The following is a 16,624-nucleotide window of genomic DNA, read 5'->3' on the forward strand; positions in this document are numbered from 1 at the left end:
AGTGAAAGAAGGGGCGAAAGAGAGAAAGATAAAGTGAAATGGGACGGGTAGGGTTTAGGGTTAATTTACTTGGGTGGTTTCCAATAATGAAATGGAACAATATAATAGGACAACCCAAAATTATAAGTAGGACAATAAGTATGAAGCGAAGGAAGTACTACTTATTTGCTTATGACAACATTACAGCTAATTGAAATATAACAATATCATATAATCTTTGTTTGATAAAATGTTCAAATTATAAAATTGTTAGGATAGAGAATAAAAAGATATAGTATATTGTAGTCCTCTAGAAAAACAAAAGGATATATATAGGGGAGGGGTGTAAACACTTCTTAACATATAAAATACAAACTAGTTAAAATGTATGAATTCTATGTAAAACACGTATGAATTCGATGTGCAACTGTATGAATTGTGAAAAATATTTTTTTTGCTACCTATGGGATTCGGACTCGGAACCATTTTTTGCTACCTATGAAATTCGAACTCGAAACTATGAATTCATCAAACAAAGTGATGAATCAACCGTAGATCTTGATGATTAAATGACTGAAGATAGTTTCTATTTTATATTCTAAAAGGTGTTTTTATTTTAGTCCACTCATATATATATATATATATATATATATATATTTGATAAATTATATAAGTAAATAAAGAAAATTCAAATACCACGCAACGGAGGACTCGAACTCAGGAACTCAGGTCTTGGGTATTAACCTTTTACCGCTAGGCCAACACACGTACACAAAAACCACATCATTCGTGAAGAAATTATAATTTTATTTAGGGATATTTGTAAGTTTCGTAATTCTTTAACATCAATGTTATATATACTACACCATTTTATCATAACGCGAATTTGTTAAAATATTATAAATAAATTAAGCATGAATAGAACCCTCCATTTACATCTACTACGTAAAGAAGGTTCCTATTTTTTACTTTAAATCTTGATTTATTTATTTACTATATCAGTTTTGCAAAATATCGATTCCTAAAAAGGAGATCCAATTATTATTATTATTTTTTTTTTTTGCATGAGACCTTTCCTTTTCATTTTATTCCGAAAAACCTTGCAATTGTTTTTGGCATGCAGCTTAATATGTAAACCTTTATCTTAGCTAGCCATCATGGGCAAAAAAGATTGAGAAAAAATAAAACATTATGATTTGGATTTTGCATATGGATCTCCCTACTTGCTCCATTCATCATTGCTCATAATAGAAGTATGCCTTGTGCACATGAGAGGCTAATCCAACAACATAATTTCACACCCAATCACACTTGCTCGCCATCATATAATTTCTCCGACCATTTGCATTCTCGTATTAATTTATTATTCTATCTATTTCCGTAACTTTTATTATCTAGGCTTTACTATTACTCCCTCCGTCCCACTAAAGTTGGCTACATTTCCATTTTTGGCGTCCCATTAAAGTTGGCCACTTTCCTAAAATGGAAATATTTATCACATTCTATCTCCTACTTTATCACTTTATTACCTTCTTTCTCCTACTTTATCACTTTATTACCTTCTCTCTCATACTTTATCACATCATCTCTCCTACTTTATCACTTTATTACCTTCTCTCTCACTTTATCACCTTCTATTTCTTACTTTATTACTTTTATACTTTATTAACCACACACTTAAAATACTAATCTACAACTCCTTAATTCCCGTGCCGAAACGAATGTAGCCAACTTTAGTGGGACGGAGGGAGTAATTAATACTCCACAACTAAATGAATCTTTAAGCACACTTCACATCCAATTGCATGCTATGATGCCATAGGTAGTTAAGAAACACAATCTCGAGTCAAAGTGTCTATTAGTCTATCTATAATCAAGAATTTGTGTGCGACCGTCCGTAATTAATTATTAAATATTATTTTTGTATTGATAATTAGGATTTATTACATCTAGTTAGAATACATAATTTCAATCATAAATAAACAAATAATTAAAGAGTGTGCGGCTGGCTACACCTAATCATGTGTATAATTTCAATTATAAATAATTAGATTGGGGAGAGAGTGGGAGAAAAGGCCGTGCTCTGTCTCTGTGTGTGTGCGCAGTGTGACCGAAAAATCAAAAAAGGTAGGACAGATAGTTTTTTATTTGAAACAATGGTGTCAAATGACCACATTGAACATGCAAACACAATATTTGGCCTCTAATTGAAAAAACACAAATTATGGCCATTAATTAGGCAATATGCCTAATATACCCCTAATTGGGCGGACTGAGTAGGGTCAGGAGCGCGGGTCGCGTGCCGGGTAAGATCAGGCACGCGGGTCGGGTTAAGCACTTATGGCACTATTAGTGCCATAAGTGCCAACGAAATTTTTTTTTACTCCCCATGCCCTGTCTACCCCCCCAGACCCCCGACCCCACCCAACCCAAGCCAAAAGGAACTTTTTAAACACTTCCCCTAGGGTTTAGATATTCCATTTAGGGTTTAGATTATCCATTTAGGGTTTAAATGTTCCATTTAGGGTTTAGATGATGCTGTTGTTTCTATATTTGTTCTGCATGTTTGGCACTTATGGCACTAATAGTGCCATAAGTGCTAAAAAGACCATTTTACTTTATTTTATTTTGGATTTTCGTTGGCACTTATGGCACTATTAGTGCCATAAAATAAAATAACAAAAGTAAAATTTGATTTATTTTTATCTAGGGGGGGTAATTTTTTTTTTTTTTTTGGCTTGGGGGTGGGTGGGGTCGGGGGTCTGGTGGGGTAGACAGGGCAGGGGGAGTAAAAAAAAAAATCGTTGGCACTTATGGCACTAATAGTGCCATAAGTGCCTAACCCGACCCGCGTGCCTGATCCTACCCGGCACGCGACCCGCGCTCCTGACCCTACCCAGTCCGCCCAATTAAGGGCAAAAACGTCCCAAAGCTATAAAAATGGCCAAATTTTATATTTTTTCAATGAGTGGCCATAATTTGTGTTTTATGATCCATTTTGGCTATTCCAAAATTTTACTCTTTTTATTTTGTACTTATTTATTTATTTATTTTAATAAATATCATTAAGGTTAAATTGATCATTTAACATAAAAAAAATAAAAAAAAATGGCCACAAGCTACTTCCTTATTTTTATAAGGGTGGCTTTTTTCTATTTCAAATAGGCTACTTATCCTAATTCTCTTTATCTATCGTATATATCACACACAAATGTTCATGCGTAATCGGTTGCACCGTGCAACTGGTTTTCAAAATGACACTACTTCATTCGATTAATGACACTTGAATATTTTCGAATGACACTATATATTTCAACATACAAATGACACTTAAAGATCTTCAAGTGTCATTTGTTTGTTAAAGTAGTGTCATTCAGAAACCAGTTGCACGGGAGAGTGCCTCATCATCACACAAATTGAATAGCTCGTGTAATGTCTCAATTCTGCATATTATAGTAAAATTAAGTTTCTTAAGTAATTTACTCTTAGAAAAAGTTTTTAATAATTTTAAATAACATGTTAGATCTATCAATTCAAATATAAAAATATTGTATGTATGAATTACAGCTAGGCAAGGCCTTCCATTTTAAAATTGTGCTTGAATAGGTAATCATGCCAAGTGCCAAGTAATGGCTGACAATATACTCCTTCCATCCCTTTTTGATAACCCACATCGATTTTTTCATGCATATTAAAAAAAAATACACTTAATTTGTATGAAAAATATAATTTATATGCAATTGTTCAATTTTATTTTTATTTATTGTTTCAAATATTATCTTGACAAATATCAAACAAGATTATTTTAGTAAACAAAGATTAATTTACTGCAATTTAAATTTAAAAAGTAAATTATATCTTGGGATATTTGATATTCAAAAGAAACTATCAAAGTGAGATGGAGGGAGCATTAGAGAAGAAAGTGTAATATATCATTACTTGTACTATACGAATCAGCACATCTTTATGAATCAATGTTGATTAGGACACATATATATATCTTAATAAAAGTTGCAAAAAGATGTAAAGACTTTATGCTTCCACCCTTCTACAAATAACATTACAAATCAAAAACAAAAGTTGGTACAGCCCATCTTTAACTGTCTTAACAAATTGATCACAATAGATAGGTTCCACAATCACCCTTTTCACAAAAGACATGCTTCTACTAATAATGATGGCACACTGCATGCAAAAACATTACTATAACAAACAAACAAACATCTTTCCTAAGATAAATTCCTTGACAATAAAACAAGAATCTTGCAAGCTAGAAATGAAAATGCATGGATTATTTTTTGCAATGAGCCTTGCACATATTCCTACAATCATAAACACAAGGCCCTCCACAATGCAATGGACAATCCAACCTCATTCCCCTACACCTTCCCTTCACCATGCATTGTGCAAACTCTCCTATTGCATAGTCTCCCTTTGGGAAGACTTTCATCTTGCCGGAACGGTGATGCCGCCCGTTGCAGCCCCACCGCCAAAAAACACCGCCGCCTCCTCCACCCCCCCATCCCCACCCTCCACCGCGATTGCCACCACCTCCACCACCGCCCCAACCCCATCCAACTCCGCCTCCACCTCCACCTCCGCTCCCACCTCCATTATTCTTCCTCTTGTTGTTCACCGCTACGTTGTTGTAAGTCTTGCTACTCTTCCCTTCAGTTTTTACATCGTTCGTTGTTTGTGGAGGATCAGAACTTTCCGACGAGGGCGGAGCGGTGGCGGCGCCTCCTCCTTCTTCGGCTCTCAGTCTAACTATCACCATAGCAAAAAACAGAGCCAACCACAGAATTTTAGCCATTGTGCCTTAGTGATCTCTGCATGATATTTCCACTACAGTTGGCATCAATTTATACCACTATTTCCACCAATGGCAGTAGCTGAAATAGTAATAAAATATTTCATGCATACCGTTAGCTAGATTATTCAGTAACATGGAAGCTAACAAACTAACAAAAAACTACAAGAAAAATACCAGAGTGGAATGAGGGACAGAGATTTCTTGGATTTCACTTTTGCCCCCACTCAATATCTCAACAGTTCACATGCTTGCAACAAAAGATGGATTCGTAACTAATGAGATAGTCACCAAATCTACCAATTGCAAATAAAATATTGTGAATCTATTTCGTCATCTTTGAACTTCAAGTTTCATTCCTAGGTAGTCAAGTGTCTTAAGTTCCAAATGAAATATTGGTATATGTCTTACTCCATTAAATATATTTTCGATCGAACTCGAGTTTGCAAATATAAATGAACATGTATATCCACGACTACAAATAATCCTAGGGATTAATTCAAGAAACCAAAAAAATAAAAAATTATATTTTAGGAAAATTTGACGTTGGAGTTTGAAGTCTGATAGGAAAATCTAAATCCCCTTTTAACTTATCTCAAATATAATATTAATGTTACAGCTACTCTTACCCTAGAAAAAACAAAATCTATGCTTACTAAATTAACATGTTACTTGAAGCAAACACATGCATGATTTATTATTAAACAGATTGTTATATTAAGTTGACAGGCTATAAACAATCAAAGTATCCTTATCAACATGGCATCATACAGTGCACAGGAAACTTAGTAATATACATGAAAAGAAAATCATGCATCAACCAACAATAGGGCATAAGTGATTAAATCATATACAAGCACCAAAAAAGAGTATTGAAGAAGAGTGATTGTTGAATTGGCAACGAACAACTATATATACATATAAATTTGTGGGATTTGGGAGGACCCCTGTAGCTTGAAGCAACAACAGTGCTCTACAGCACCACTAATTAACACCAACTCAATAAAAGTTGGTATCTCTCACTATCACTCAACAAATTAAACACTCATATATATATTGAGTAGCAAGCTAAGAGCTGATCAAGTCTTGAAACCAAACATGGTTGAGAGCAGCTTGTGGTGTGAGCCTCTTAGTTGGATCATAAGTTAACAAGCCCTTGAGCAGATCAAATCCAGGCTCGGAAAGCTCCAAATTTGCAGATGAAATCAGCAAAGTGGAAACATTCTCGGCACTACTTGGAAGGCCAAGAAGACAATATATCTGATGCAACTGATCCTCCTCAGATTCCCCTCTGAACAACACTTTGTTGAACAGCAACTCGGCCATAATGCATCCGACCGCCCACATATCCACCGCACACGAATACCTCTCCTCTCCGAGAAGCAGCTCCGGAGCCCTGTACCAGAGCGTCCCCACGCGAGGCGAATACGATGACACCAACTCCTTCCTAAACCTAACGGACAGCCCGAAATCGCATATCTTCAACTTCAACTCTCCCCCTCTGTTTACGAGGAGATTTGCAGGCTTGAGATCCCTATGCATCACACCGTTTTCGTGCAGGAACTCGACTCCTTGCAGCAACTGCTTCATCAACATCTTCACCTGGCTGATGGCTAGACCGCCGCCCTTGATGAGAGCTCGCAGATCAGTCTCCATGTGCTCCATGACGACGTAGACGCCGTCGTACTCGTCCACCGCCACTTCCTTGAATCCGACGACGGAGGGATGGGCGCCGCCGAGGGATTTGAGGATGTCGATTTCGGTGATTGTGGTGGGCGATAATCCCTCAAACTCCTCCTTCATGGCCATGATTTCTCCAGTCTTCTTGTGTTGGACTTTGTAGACGAGGCCGTACGACCCTCCGCTGATCTTACCCAAACTCACGTACTCATCAACGCTTCCGCAATCAGGAATAGTCACATCTCTACTTCTCTTCTTCAAACAACTACATTGCAACTCCGATAATTTTCTCTTTCTTTCCTTTGCCAAAGATATGATTTCGGCCGGTTTCTTTATCACAATCCCTTTCGCTGGTTTCGATCTGCACGCAGTCTTTCTTCCACGGAAAACAGATAGATAGTTACCTTTATTGGGTTTCGAGAGATGGCCAAACCCATTGTTATTGTTCTTGCAAATTTGCGTCGCCATTGTTGCGGCCACACAAACTTAATTTGCTTGATCGATGAGAGGGAGACAGAGGGGAAATCAGGCGTTGCTTGCTTACCAAGTATCAGCCATGTTGAACAAATTAAGAGATTGTAGTTTAGGAAAATTTCAGGCTTGAAGTATATATGGTAGGAAATCTAATTCCGCCTCACTCCTAATCTCAATGGGAAAAGATAAATTTACATGTTATAATGTTACTACAACTCTTACCCTAGAAAAAAAAAGTTAGCATGTTATATATATATATGATCAGGTAATTAACTTGCTTATGCTTAATTATCTGCACTAATATAAAAGATTTGCTTAACATTTGTTTTTAAGGGTTAATTGCACCAAATATCACCAACTTTGCCCGAATTCCATTTTTCCCATAATTTTAAAAAAATTCCATTTTTTTAATCACAGATTGAATTAGTCGTTCATTTTTTCCACGATTTTTCCCCCCTCTAATCGGAGTTGACGTGGCGCTGATATGGCTCGCCGGCACACGCCACACACGTTCCACTCCGATGATTGAAAAAGTTGCATTTTTTTATTACACCAAATATCACAAAAACTTTGCATGAATTCCATTTTCCCCATAATTTTTCATTTTTAACAGCTCGCGGGTGTGCTCGGGGTTAGACCTCTAGGGTTGGGTCCCGTTGGCTGCTCCACAACACTTTGGATCTTCGATCCTTTGTTGTTGGCATCGGGAGCTTTGTGGCTTTCCCTTTGGGTTCTTTCTTTGGTTGGGCTTGTTTTATGGTTTTTTGATCGGCGAGGGCCCGGACTGTCTAGGGGCAAATGGTTCGATCGGAGCTTCTGAGACGGTTCCTTCCGTGCTCCCGATCTTTGTTTTTTGGTTTTTGTAGACAGGTACTATTTTCCCTATTTAGGGATTTTTCCCTCCCGGGTTTTTCCTAAATAGGTTTTAATGAGGCTCGGCCCTTAGTCTGTTTTCTTGTGCTTTCAAGGGTTTTCTTTGGTTTTTCTTTTTATATAATACCACATTTAATTGAAACATAACTTAGAAGGTTTTAAATAAAAGTGCTTTTAACTCTAAACATGCAAAATCATTTCATTTGGCGTCAATGTCACACTCTCTTTATATTACTCGCTATGATCCCGAGCCTTTAGCCACTGTCGGATCCATTACTCCTTCATTCTTGATTTGAGGGCGTAACTCAGGCAAGCTCCTATTTGGGACACAATGCTCCGGAACACATCCCATCGAGCACTCTTATAACGCCTCATACATAATTAGTGCCCGATGGAGATCAACCCACCGAGTCAGTTAATAAGTGTACATAATTCTCAAATAACGTGTTAGGTTAAGAGAGAACCTCGATCGATTCATTGTTGCGAACCTTAAACATAGCAGAGTGCACAAAATATTTTATTGGATAACAGTTTGCATTTGATTAAAACATTTAGAGCTTAATAACTCAATCATACATTTGGAAAGTAAGCCCACTTGGATAAGCAAAGCATGAAAATCATACACATAAGAACCTGTCTTGGGAAAACATCGCTAATCCCTTTGGTCCACAAAGCCTACAAGAAATTCTATTATTAATAGGTCTCATGAAGCTAATCTTATGTCTTAGTGAGTGTGCTAAACATTCCTGATTCAATATTCATCACACCGAGTTTCCAAGATTTAATTATAAAAATTGAAACTAAAATCTTGAGCTATGGACACCAACAATATCCTTGCTCAACTTTCTTTGATAATTGGATTTAATGAAGAGTCAACTTGTGAGATAGGCATATTGAGCAATGAAACTTAATATTTGGCCACTCATCTAAAATACATAAATTTTGGCCATTTTTTTTTACGTTTTAGGACTATTTTGCTCTTAATTAGGCGAACTGGGTTAAGGTTACGCACGCAGGTTGGGCTTCGGGTCGAGTTGGGCTCCCGGGTTATGATGGTACAAATGACACTATTAGTGTTAATAATGTTATTCATTAGGTACACTTGGCACAATTAATGCCAATTGTGCCAAGAGAAAGGGCGCGACCGCTAGCAGTTGGTACAAATGACACTATTAGTGCCAATTGTGTCATTCATTAAGTACACTTGACATAATTAGTACCAATTGTGCCAAGAGAAAGGGTGCAGGCGTGAATAGAGGGGCGGCCAGTGACATTTGTCATTCATTAGGTACACTTGGCACTAATGCCACCGGTTGCCCAGCGGGGCAGTGAGTGAGAGAATGGGCACGCGGGCAAGGGTATTTTGGATCGAAATTGTAAAAAATTGCTACAATTTGTGTTTTTCATGAGTGGCCAAAAATTGAGTTTTATTGCTCAATATGGCTATATGAGTGCATGTTCTCTTTAATGAAAACCAATTTAAATCATAAGTACTTTTATTTGCAAAAATACATATGCAAATTCATTTCATACTTAACTCATATAATAAATAATTACACTTAATATATATACACATAATAATAATATTATTGTGCAATCATCATTAAAATAATTAATCAAACTTAAATATAAATTAATAATTTAAAAAACTATACCATTTAATTAAATTAATTAAATGTGTAGAGATCCAATTAAAATAAATAATCAAGGGCCATTTTCAAAAAAAAAAAAAAACGCAGCCCAGTTTAATAATTTCATTAAAAGCCTTTCTTTAATAAAATAAATGCAGCCCAACTTATTAAAGCAGGCCCAGATCAAAATAAATAAAATCCGAATCTACGAGCCCAACATAATTAAATAAATGGCCTAAGCTTAAGTTAAGCCCAACCCATATTTCCTTCTTCAAACTCACGCCAATCTCCCCCCCAATCCTCATCCCTAATATCTCTCTCTCTCTCGCTGAAATCAGCTGCACACACAAAATACACAAACTCCCATACGGATTAGATTTCTGCAAGAATTGAAGATTCAAGATCATTCTTTCAGTTTTATATAATTCAGTTATTTCAATTGCTGTCTTTTTAATTATGTTTATATTTTTTTTACTATGTCTGGCTAAGTTTTTAATCTGATTCTAGGGTTTGTAAATAGTTAATTAGATTCATGTGATTAATTTGTTAATATCTATTTGCCTTCCAGTTTATGATTCATAATTCTTGGTGCTTGAATTTTTGTGAATTATCTTATCAATAGTTTGCATGTATAGTTATTGGGTTTGAGACTTGACGGAGATAAGTGTTTAGCGGATTCAGGAATATATGATATGGTTTTAACCTTGAGACATGACGGAGATAGATGGATCATAGAGAGCTATTCTTAGGAGCTATTGAGAGATAGTAGATTATCTTGAGACCTGACGGTACGATCTTTGCTGCTCTGACGGGAGTATTTGATTAAATGTGTGATTTCTCATCATAACTGGATTAAACTGGTAAATAGGATTAATAGATTGATTATATGAATTTGGTTAATGAATTCACTTCCCTAGGATCAATCGTTTTATCATTTGATTCTTTTACCTGAATTTTATTTGCTATTATTTGAGTTTAATTTTATTTAAAACCTTTAATCTTTTGCTTTGCCTGAATATTACTAGAGTTTACTTAGGATTACTTAGAGTGATTCGCTATAATAGCCCATGTGGATACGATACTTTGCTTGCTGTTTTCGTGCTACAATTACATTATTTAGTTGCAGTTCTGTCGCTAGTTTAAATAGTGATCATCAGTTTGTTCGAATATGAAAAACTGAAACACAATAGTATGATTTGAAAACATGCATGAAAATGTTCTGCAAAACTCAGAGAATAACAATAAAAGGGGCAGCTGCAAACGATCCTCTTCTTCGCTTTAAATAATCGAACCCTAGCACGAGTTATAACTCAAATAGGCTTTGAACAAAGAAGGTAGATAGTCTATATGTAATTGCGATTCATAAGAATCGCATAAAGATAACTGTTCTAAAAGCTGCTAAAAATTCGCAAAGAATAAGCATCAAATTGTTCCAGACACGAACTAGTACGACGGATGATAGTGTACTATATTTAGGAAGTACATTTGTTGATACTGATCGAACATTTACATAATGACTATATAATTCAGTATATCTTATAGTTGAACAAATATACATATATTAATTTGACATGAGTTGTATATAAATTTGTGAGTCCAAGCGAGGTGTTGCATGAGCAATAAGAGGCTTAGCCAATGTCAGGTCATGCCCCGACTCAACCAAATCAATGTTATTCGTATCAATGGGTGGCCTCCAGCTAAAACCTTGAATAAGTCTAGCCAAAAGCATAATGCTTATGGTAGAGCCAAGCACAATGCCAGGACATCCTCGTCTCCCTGTACTGAATGACAACATGCGCAATTCATTATCCACAAGAACCACATCTGAGGATTCATTGACGATGTGACGCTCGGGCTTGAATCGAAGAGGCTCATCCCAAATCCTAGAATTTCGCCCTAGGTCGGGGCGACTAAGCAACACATGGCTCCCTTTTGGGATGAAGTAGCCACCTACCACAACATTCTCGCTCGAAACATGAGGGAGATTAAAAGGTGCTACTGGATGTAGCCTAAATGACTCTTTAACACAAGCCTTCACATAATTTAGGTTAGGCATATCTGATTCCTCGACGAGCCTATTCTTACCTACAACTCGGTCCAATTCTTCACACACCTTTACAAGAATATTTGGTTGATTGATCATCTCTGCCAAAGCCCACTCAACTGCATTTGACGGATTATCAACTGCCGCAATCATTATTTCCTGTGAAATCAACACCATTTTACACTTAAAATTACACTTTTATTTTATTATGAGATTCTAATTTTAAATATTAAAAAAAAAAAGACTAAAAAACTATTACTGATATTATTAAATGAAATATTGAAAAATAAAATAAATTTTGTTGAAGTATGGCGAATTAAATCGCCATTGTTTCCATTTATGCAATTATTTTCTCCCCAGTTGTTTTTATGATCGTCGGAATGATGAGCTGGAGCTTACGTGGATTAGTAAAGACGACATTGTTTTTGTGAGGCCTAAACTATGCTATTTCGTACAATTTCAATTGAAAATTCCCTAAATTATAAAGAGATTGTATCTAGTATCCGTATTCTAATTTTCAATATTTAGCAATTTTATTGTAAACAATGTCATAACATGAATATTACGCGGCGAACTAATCACATAAGCTCTAACTCAATAATTTGACGATCGAAAATAATGAAGGGGCGAAATTGCAAAATTGAAAAGGTATACGTCGCACTTTACGATTTTGAAATAGTTGAAGATTTGCCAAAACCCCATATATTATTAACTACAAAAATCATAGACTACGTCTTCAAAATGAGGTTAAACTAAATACTTACAAGAATTTGTGCTTTAATCTCTGGAACTGATAAGAGGGGCTTAGTTTCGTCTGATTCGTTCTTGAGGTTAATGAGACGATCAAGAATATCATCTTGTTGAGTCTTGAGCCCTAGCTGCCACATCTCCATTCTCTTATTGATTGCTGGATCTTGGTATTTTCTCACCTTCTTAATCGCATTCCTTACAATCCTCTTATGTCCATCCAAATCGAAAACCTCCAACCACGGTACAAAATCAGCTAGGGCGAATCCATAGAGACACGAAATAATGGTGAACAATCCATCCACGTGTTCTCTATCTTCATTTCCCGGGCCCCCGTCCTCCATTCCCGGCCCGAAAAACCTCTCACCAAACACCATTTTCTTGATCAAATTGGTGCAGTAATGCCGCGCTGCATCTCTCACGTTCACCACCCCATTGCGGTGGTTGTACACATACCGCACCAGGTGATCGGCTTCTTCACATCTCTTCGAGTGGAGCCGTCGAAACACACCCATCGTCAGCACCTCCGACACCATAACCCTCCTCATTTTCTTCCACTGGTCGCCGGCGGGGGATAAGGCCGGCGTCAAGTATCCATCGCTGGTGAGGCGGGCTGAGACGGAGTCAGGCCGGGAGGCGAGGATCGCGTCGTGCTTCTTCAAGAACTCTCTAGAAAGCTCTGGAGAACTGACTGCGATGACGTGGACGCTGCCGAGGCGGATGCAGACGATCTCCGTGTTGAGTTTTTGCATGACATGTTGGAAATATGGTTTTAATGCCATATCTGGAAATTATTATTTAATTAAATATTTATTATTTAATTAAAATAATGATTGGATGTTAATCTACATCTCGAGTAGATCAACGTGATATACTTGAAGTCTCAAAACCGATTTCCGATGAGTGAGATATTGTATGTCAAAGTTTGGATGTTGAAGAGGGAAAATAAATGCTATCCCACATTGGAAAACATAGAGATGTTTTTCATGTATAAGAATAGCAAAGCACATGGAGTTAATAAATTGACTTGTGGGCTTGCTAGTGGGCTTGATCTAAGTACTAGCCTCGCGCGCACACACACACGCGCGCCGCCGCCGACGATCGATCGGACGGACGGACGGACGACGACGTCGCCGCCGGACGGGCGGGTCGGGTCGGGTCGGGTACGGGCCGCGGCCAAGGACTTGGATCTTGGATCTTGGTGCTTTGGGGTGGTGTTTGGGGCCCAAACTTTTTTTTGGACCAACTCCATTGGGCTTTTAATTTTTGGCCCAACAGAATTATTTTCTTGGCCCAACTGAATTAATTCCCAAGCCCACAGCAACAGTCACAGCAGCAGAACAAGTCACAGCAGCAGCAGAAGCACGCCAGCTTCGACTTCTGCATGGCGTCTTCAATTTTGCAACTGAGTTTCTTCAATGGCTGCTGCCACCGGCCACATCTTCAACCTTCCAGCCGTCGGAGTGGAATTCAATGTATTGAATTCATACTTACCACATGTCTATAAATAGACTTGTGGAGAGCATGCAGAAACTAACGACAGACACCAACAAATACTGCATTCTGCCATTCCTTCACACTCACTCTCTGCACAACACTTGTGCTCAGTTCTTGATCCTATTTAGTTCGCCGGAGCTCGCCGGATTGTGGTGCTACATCCGACGAGACGTAGTCGTTTTACCTTTGGGGAAGATACGCCAAACCGAAGAGCACTACCGGGGCGATAATCTTCTTGCGGGAAGAGACTCATCTTGACTCGACTTTGTTTATACGTATAATTTATTTATACAGTGTATTTCAGTTGTATCAAATTATTTGAGTTGTAATTTCTCAAATTATTTACTTTGTAATATTTTCAATTATTTTGAGTCGTAATTTCTCAAAATATTTATTTTGTAATATCTCGATCGTGTACCCGGTTATAACATGACATTGTGTATCCATCGGAATGCGGGCTTCTTCAACAGCATTTCCGGCAGGCTGCCCACCACCGGGTAGGCAGCCGGCCCCGGTGGCAGCGGTGGCGCCGTCGATCTTTTCATGGTGGAATATATGAGTTTCAAGAAGATTAGGGAAACTAAAGATAATATTGCAAGCAACGATGGAAAGCTTGTTTCCATTTTCATGGTTGTTAATTTCTCGTGTTTGAATGTTGTCAGCTTCACGGGTTTATATTTCGGCTTTTATAGAGGTATTCACCTAAACAATAATCATAAATTCTCGTATATATATCTGGCTGTGTGGTGCAAACTGTGTCATCCGGCGCAATTCAATTCAGTTCGGTCAGTATTTTATTTTATTTTTATTTTTATTTTTATTTTTTAAGATCCTCCTAAGCTCATCTCAAAAGTATCATTAATTGTAATTTAAAAGTATCATATGCATGTATTAAAAGTATCATTTATTTTTATATAAAATATCATAAAATTTGAGTTTACAAAAAATATCATTAGCAAAATATTATTTGCATACACTTTATTTGTGTGGGTCGATTGAAGATAAAAAAAAAATTGGATGAAAAAAAAAGGTGCGAGTGAGATCGGGGTCTGGGCAGGGTCGGATCCGTCCGCTCCATGTGGACGGACGTACATGAGACGGTCCCAACATTAATTTATTTTGACTCTAGAATTGTGTTTTTTTTATAAATTAACAGTATTAAATAAATAAATTCAAAGGCCGCACCACAGGGGACTCGAACCCAAGACCTTTGATCTTGCCTTAGTCATTAACCCTTTACCGTTTGGCCAACACACGCACACTTGATAATTGTGTTAATTATTATTTAGGGTATATTTTCAGAAGTCTTATGTGGGAAACAGATCAAGATTTTGATTCAAACTCATTATTAAATTGCATTTTGAGCACAAAACGCATGATTCAAACTTGTATATAACAACATATTTATAGATATAAACACCAATAAATTTACGAAATATATTATTGAAATATCTGTTTAAATGTAAATTTGACCTATCAACTGAGTTTTTTTATATATATTTTTTCAAAGAAAGAAAATACTTTAAATAAGAAATCTTTATAAACATTAGCAATTGATAGTATTTCAAACATGTATCTATATATAATACTCCATCCCTTCTGTGAAAATAGTCTCAATTTTCCTTTTTGGGGTATCCATAACAAATAGTCATATTTTATTCATGGACATTACTCTCCATATATTAACTTATTATCTATTTTATCACATGGTGAGACCCTCTCCTCATTCACAATACAATTAATTATCATTATTAAGAGCATCCGCATTGGTGCCTACTTGATAGCCTACTTGATAACTTACTTGATAGGAGGTGACCACATTGAGTAAGGAGGTCGCATTGGGATTACTTGATAGCCTATTTAATTTTTTTAGTTTTGATTTTTATACTTTTCATTTAAATTTAATTGTCCAAATTTAAATAATACAATTACTTAAAATCAAAATTACATTAAAATTATATTAATTGTTGTATTATTTTTAATAGATTTTCACTCCACAGCTTGAGAAAATGTGCCTCATTTTGCACCAAAAAAGTGCCTCCCTAAAAACGTATGTAACATTAAAATAAATTATAATAGTAAACACAAGAATTGAATTATAATAGTAAACACAACAATCGGCTCAAAAGTCATTGAATTTAAGAATTGATTTTTTTTTAACCCAATGTGTGCATACACGCGCCATCCCATAAACACAAACGAGTTCTACTTGATTCTTCGAGTAATACTCGAGTAGAGGTTGGCTGCATCGGCCTACTCGATCTTGCCCTTATTTGAGTAGGGGAGATCGAGTAGGGTGATGCGGATGCTCTAACACACCTTTATGGTTAGAGCATTTTTTTCCACTCATAACATATTTAACCACTTTTATTAAAATATGTGTCACTTCATCCTAGGAATATTTTTAGGAGGAGTAGTTTTTTTTATTCAAATTTTCTCTCTCCTCTCACTTTTCCCTCCAAATTTTCTCTCTTATTTTTTCTTTTTTCTATTTTAATTCTTTTTAAAAAATCGTTAACTTTGATTTATGAAAAAATATTCAATATGAATGTTAAATTAAAGATTACGTACGAGAAGATCTTTAATTCAATATAAAAATTATAACAAAATATAAATTTGAAATGAATAAGTTATAACTGTTTAAAGTGTTAAAATTAATTTTTGTTCGCTCTAATTCATCTCTAGTGTTGAATATCTCTTTGTTTCCATTTTGTTTTCGTTTGTTGGTAAAAAAAATAAGTAGATATTATTTTTTTAAAAAAAATTATATGATTTTTAATTATAATTATTTTAAAATTATAATAGAGTTATTAATTTGAGTTTGTGGATATGGTTTGGATGTGTTCTAGTTTCATGACTTGAAAGTTAGATTTAGGACTTGGATGTTAT

The 16,624-nt window shown here is 36.2% G+C and overlaps 3 protein-coding genes across 3 annotated transcripts; all 3 read right to left on the bottom strand.

The window, feature by feature from the left end:
• Positions 1–3,942: 3,942 nt before the first annotated feature.
• Positions 3,943–4,847, bottom strand: LOC130986618 (glycine-rich RNA-binding, abscisic acid-inducible protein). Its single transcript, XM_057910076.1, has one exon. The coding sequence runs from the start codon at positions 4,790–4,792 to the stop codon at positions 4,271–4,273; it is 522 nt and encodes a 173-aa protein (XP_057766059.1). The 5' UTR covers positions 4,793–4,847; the 3' UTR covers positions 3,943–4,270.
• An 872-nt stretch (positions 4,848–5,719) lies between these two features.
• LOC130986620 (cyclin-dependent kinase G-2-like) lies at positions 5,720–7,872 on the bottom strand. The gene has a single exon (XM_057910077.1). It carries the CDS (start codon positions 6,935–6,937, stop codon positions 5,858–5,860), a length of 1,080 nt encoding a protein of 359 aa, XP_057766060.1. The 5' UTR covers positions 6,938–7,872; the 3' UTR covers positions 5,720–5,857.
• A 2,910-nt stretch (positions 7,873–10,782) lies between these two features.
• Positions 10,783–14,429, bottom strand: LOC130986621 (tryptophan N-monooxygenase CYP79A68-like). The gene is made up of 3 exons (XM_057910078.1): positions 14,172–14,429; positions 12,256–12,995; positions 10,783–11,650 (listed from the first exon to the last, which is right to left on the bottom strand). The coding sequence occupies exons 1-3, from the start codon at positions 14,362–14,364 to the stop codon at positions 11,009–11,011; spliced, it is 1,575 nt and encodes a 524-aa protein (XP_057766061.1). The 5' UTR covers positions 14,365–14,429; the 3' UTR covers positions 10,783–11,008.
• Positions 14,430–16,624: the final 2,195 nt, after the last annotated feature.

This window comes from Salvia miltiorrhiza, chromosome 5 (genome assembly GCF_028751815.1).
Source record: "Salvia miltiorrhiza cultivar Shanhuang (shh) chromosome 5, IMPLAD_Smil_shh, whole genome shotgun sequence".
In the NCBI taxonomy this organism is placed as follows: Eukaryota; Viridiplantae; Streptophyta; class Magnoliopsida; order Lamiales; family Lamiaceae; genus Salvia; species Salvia miltiorrhiza.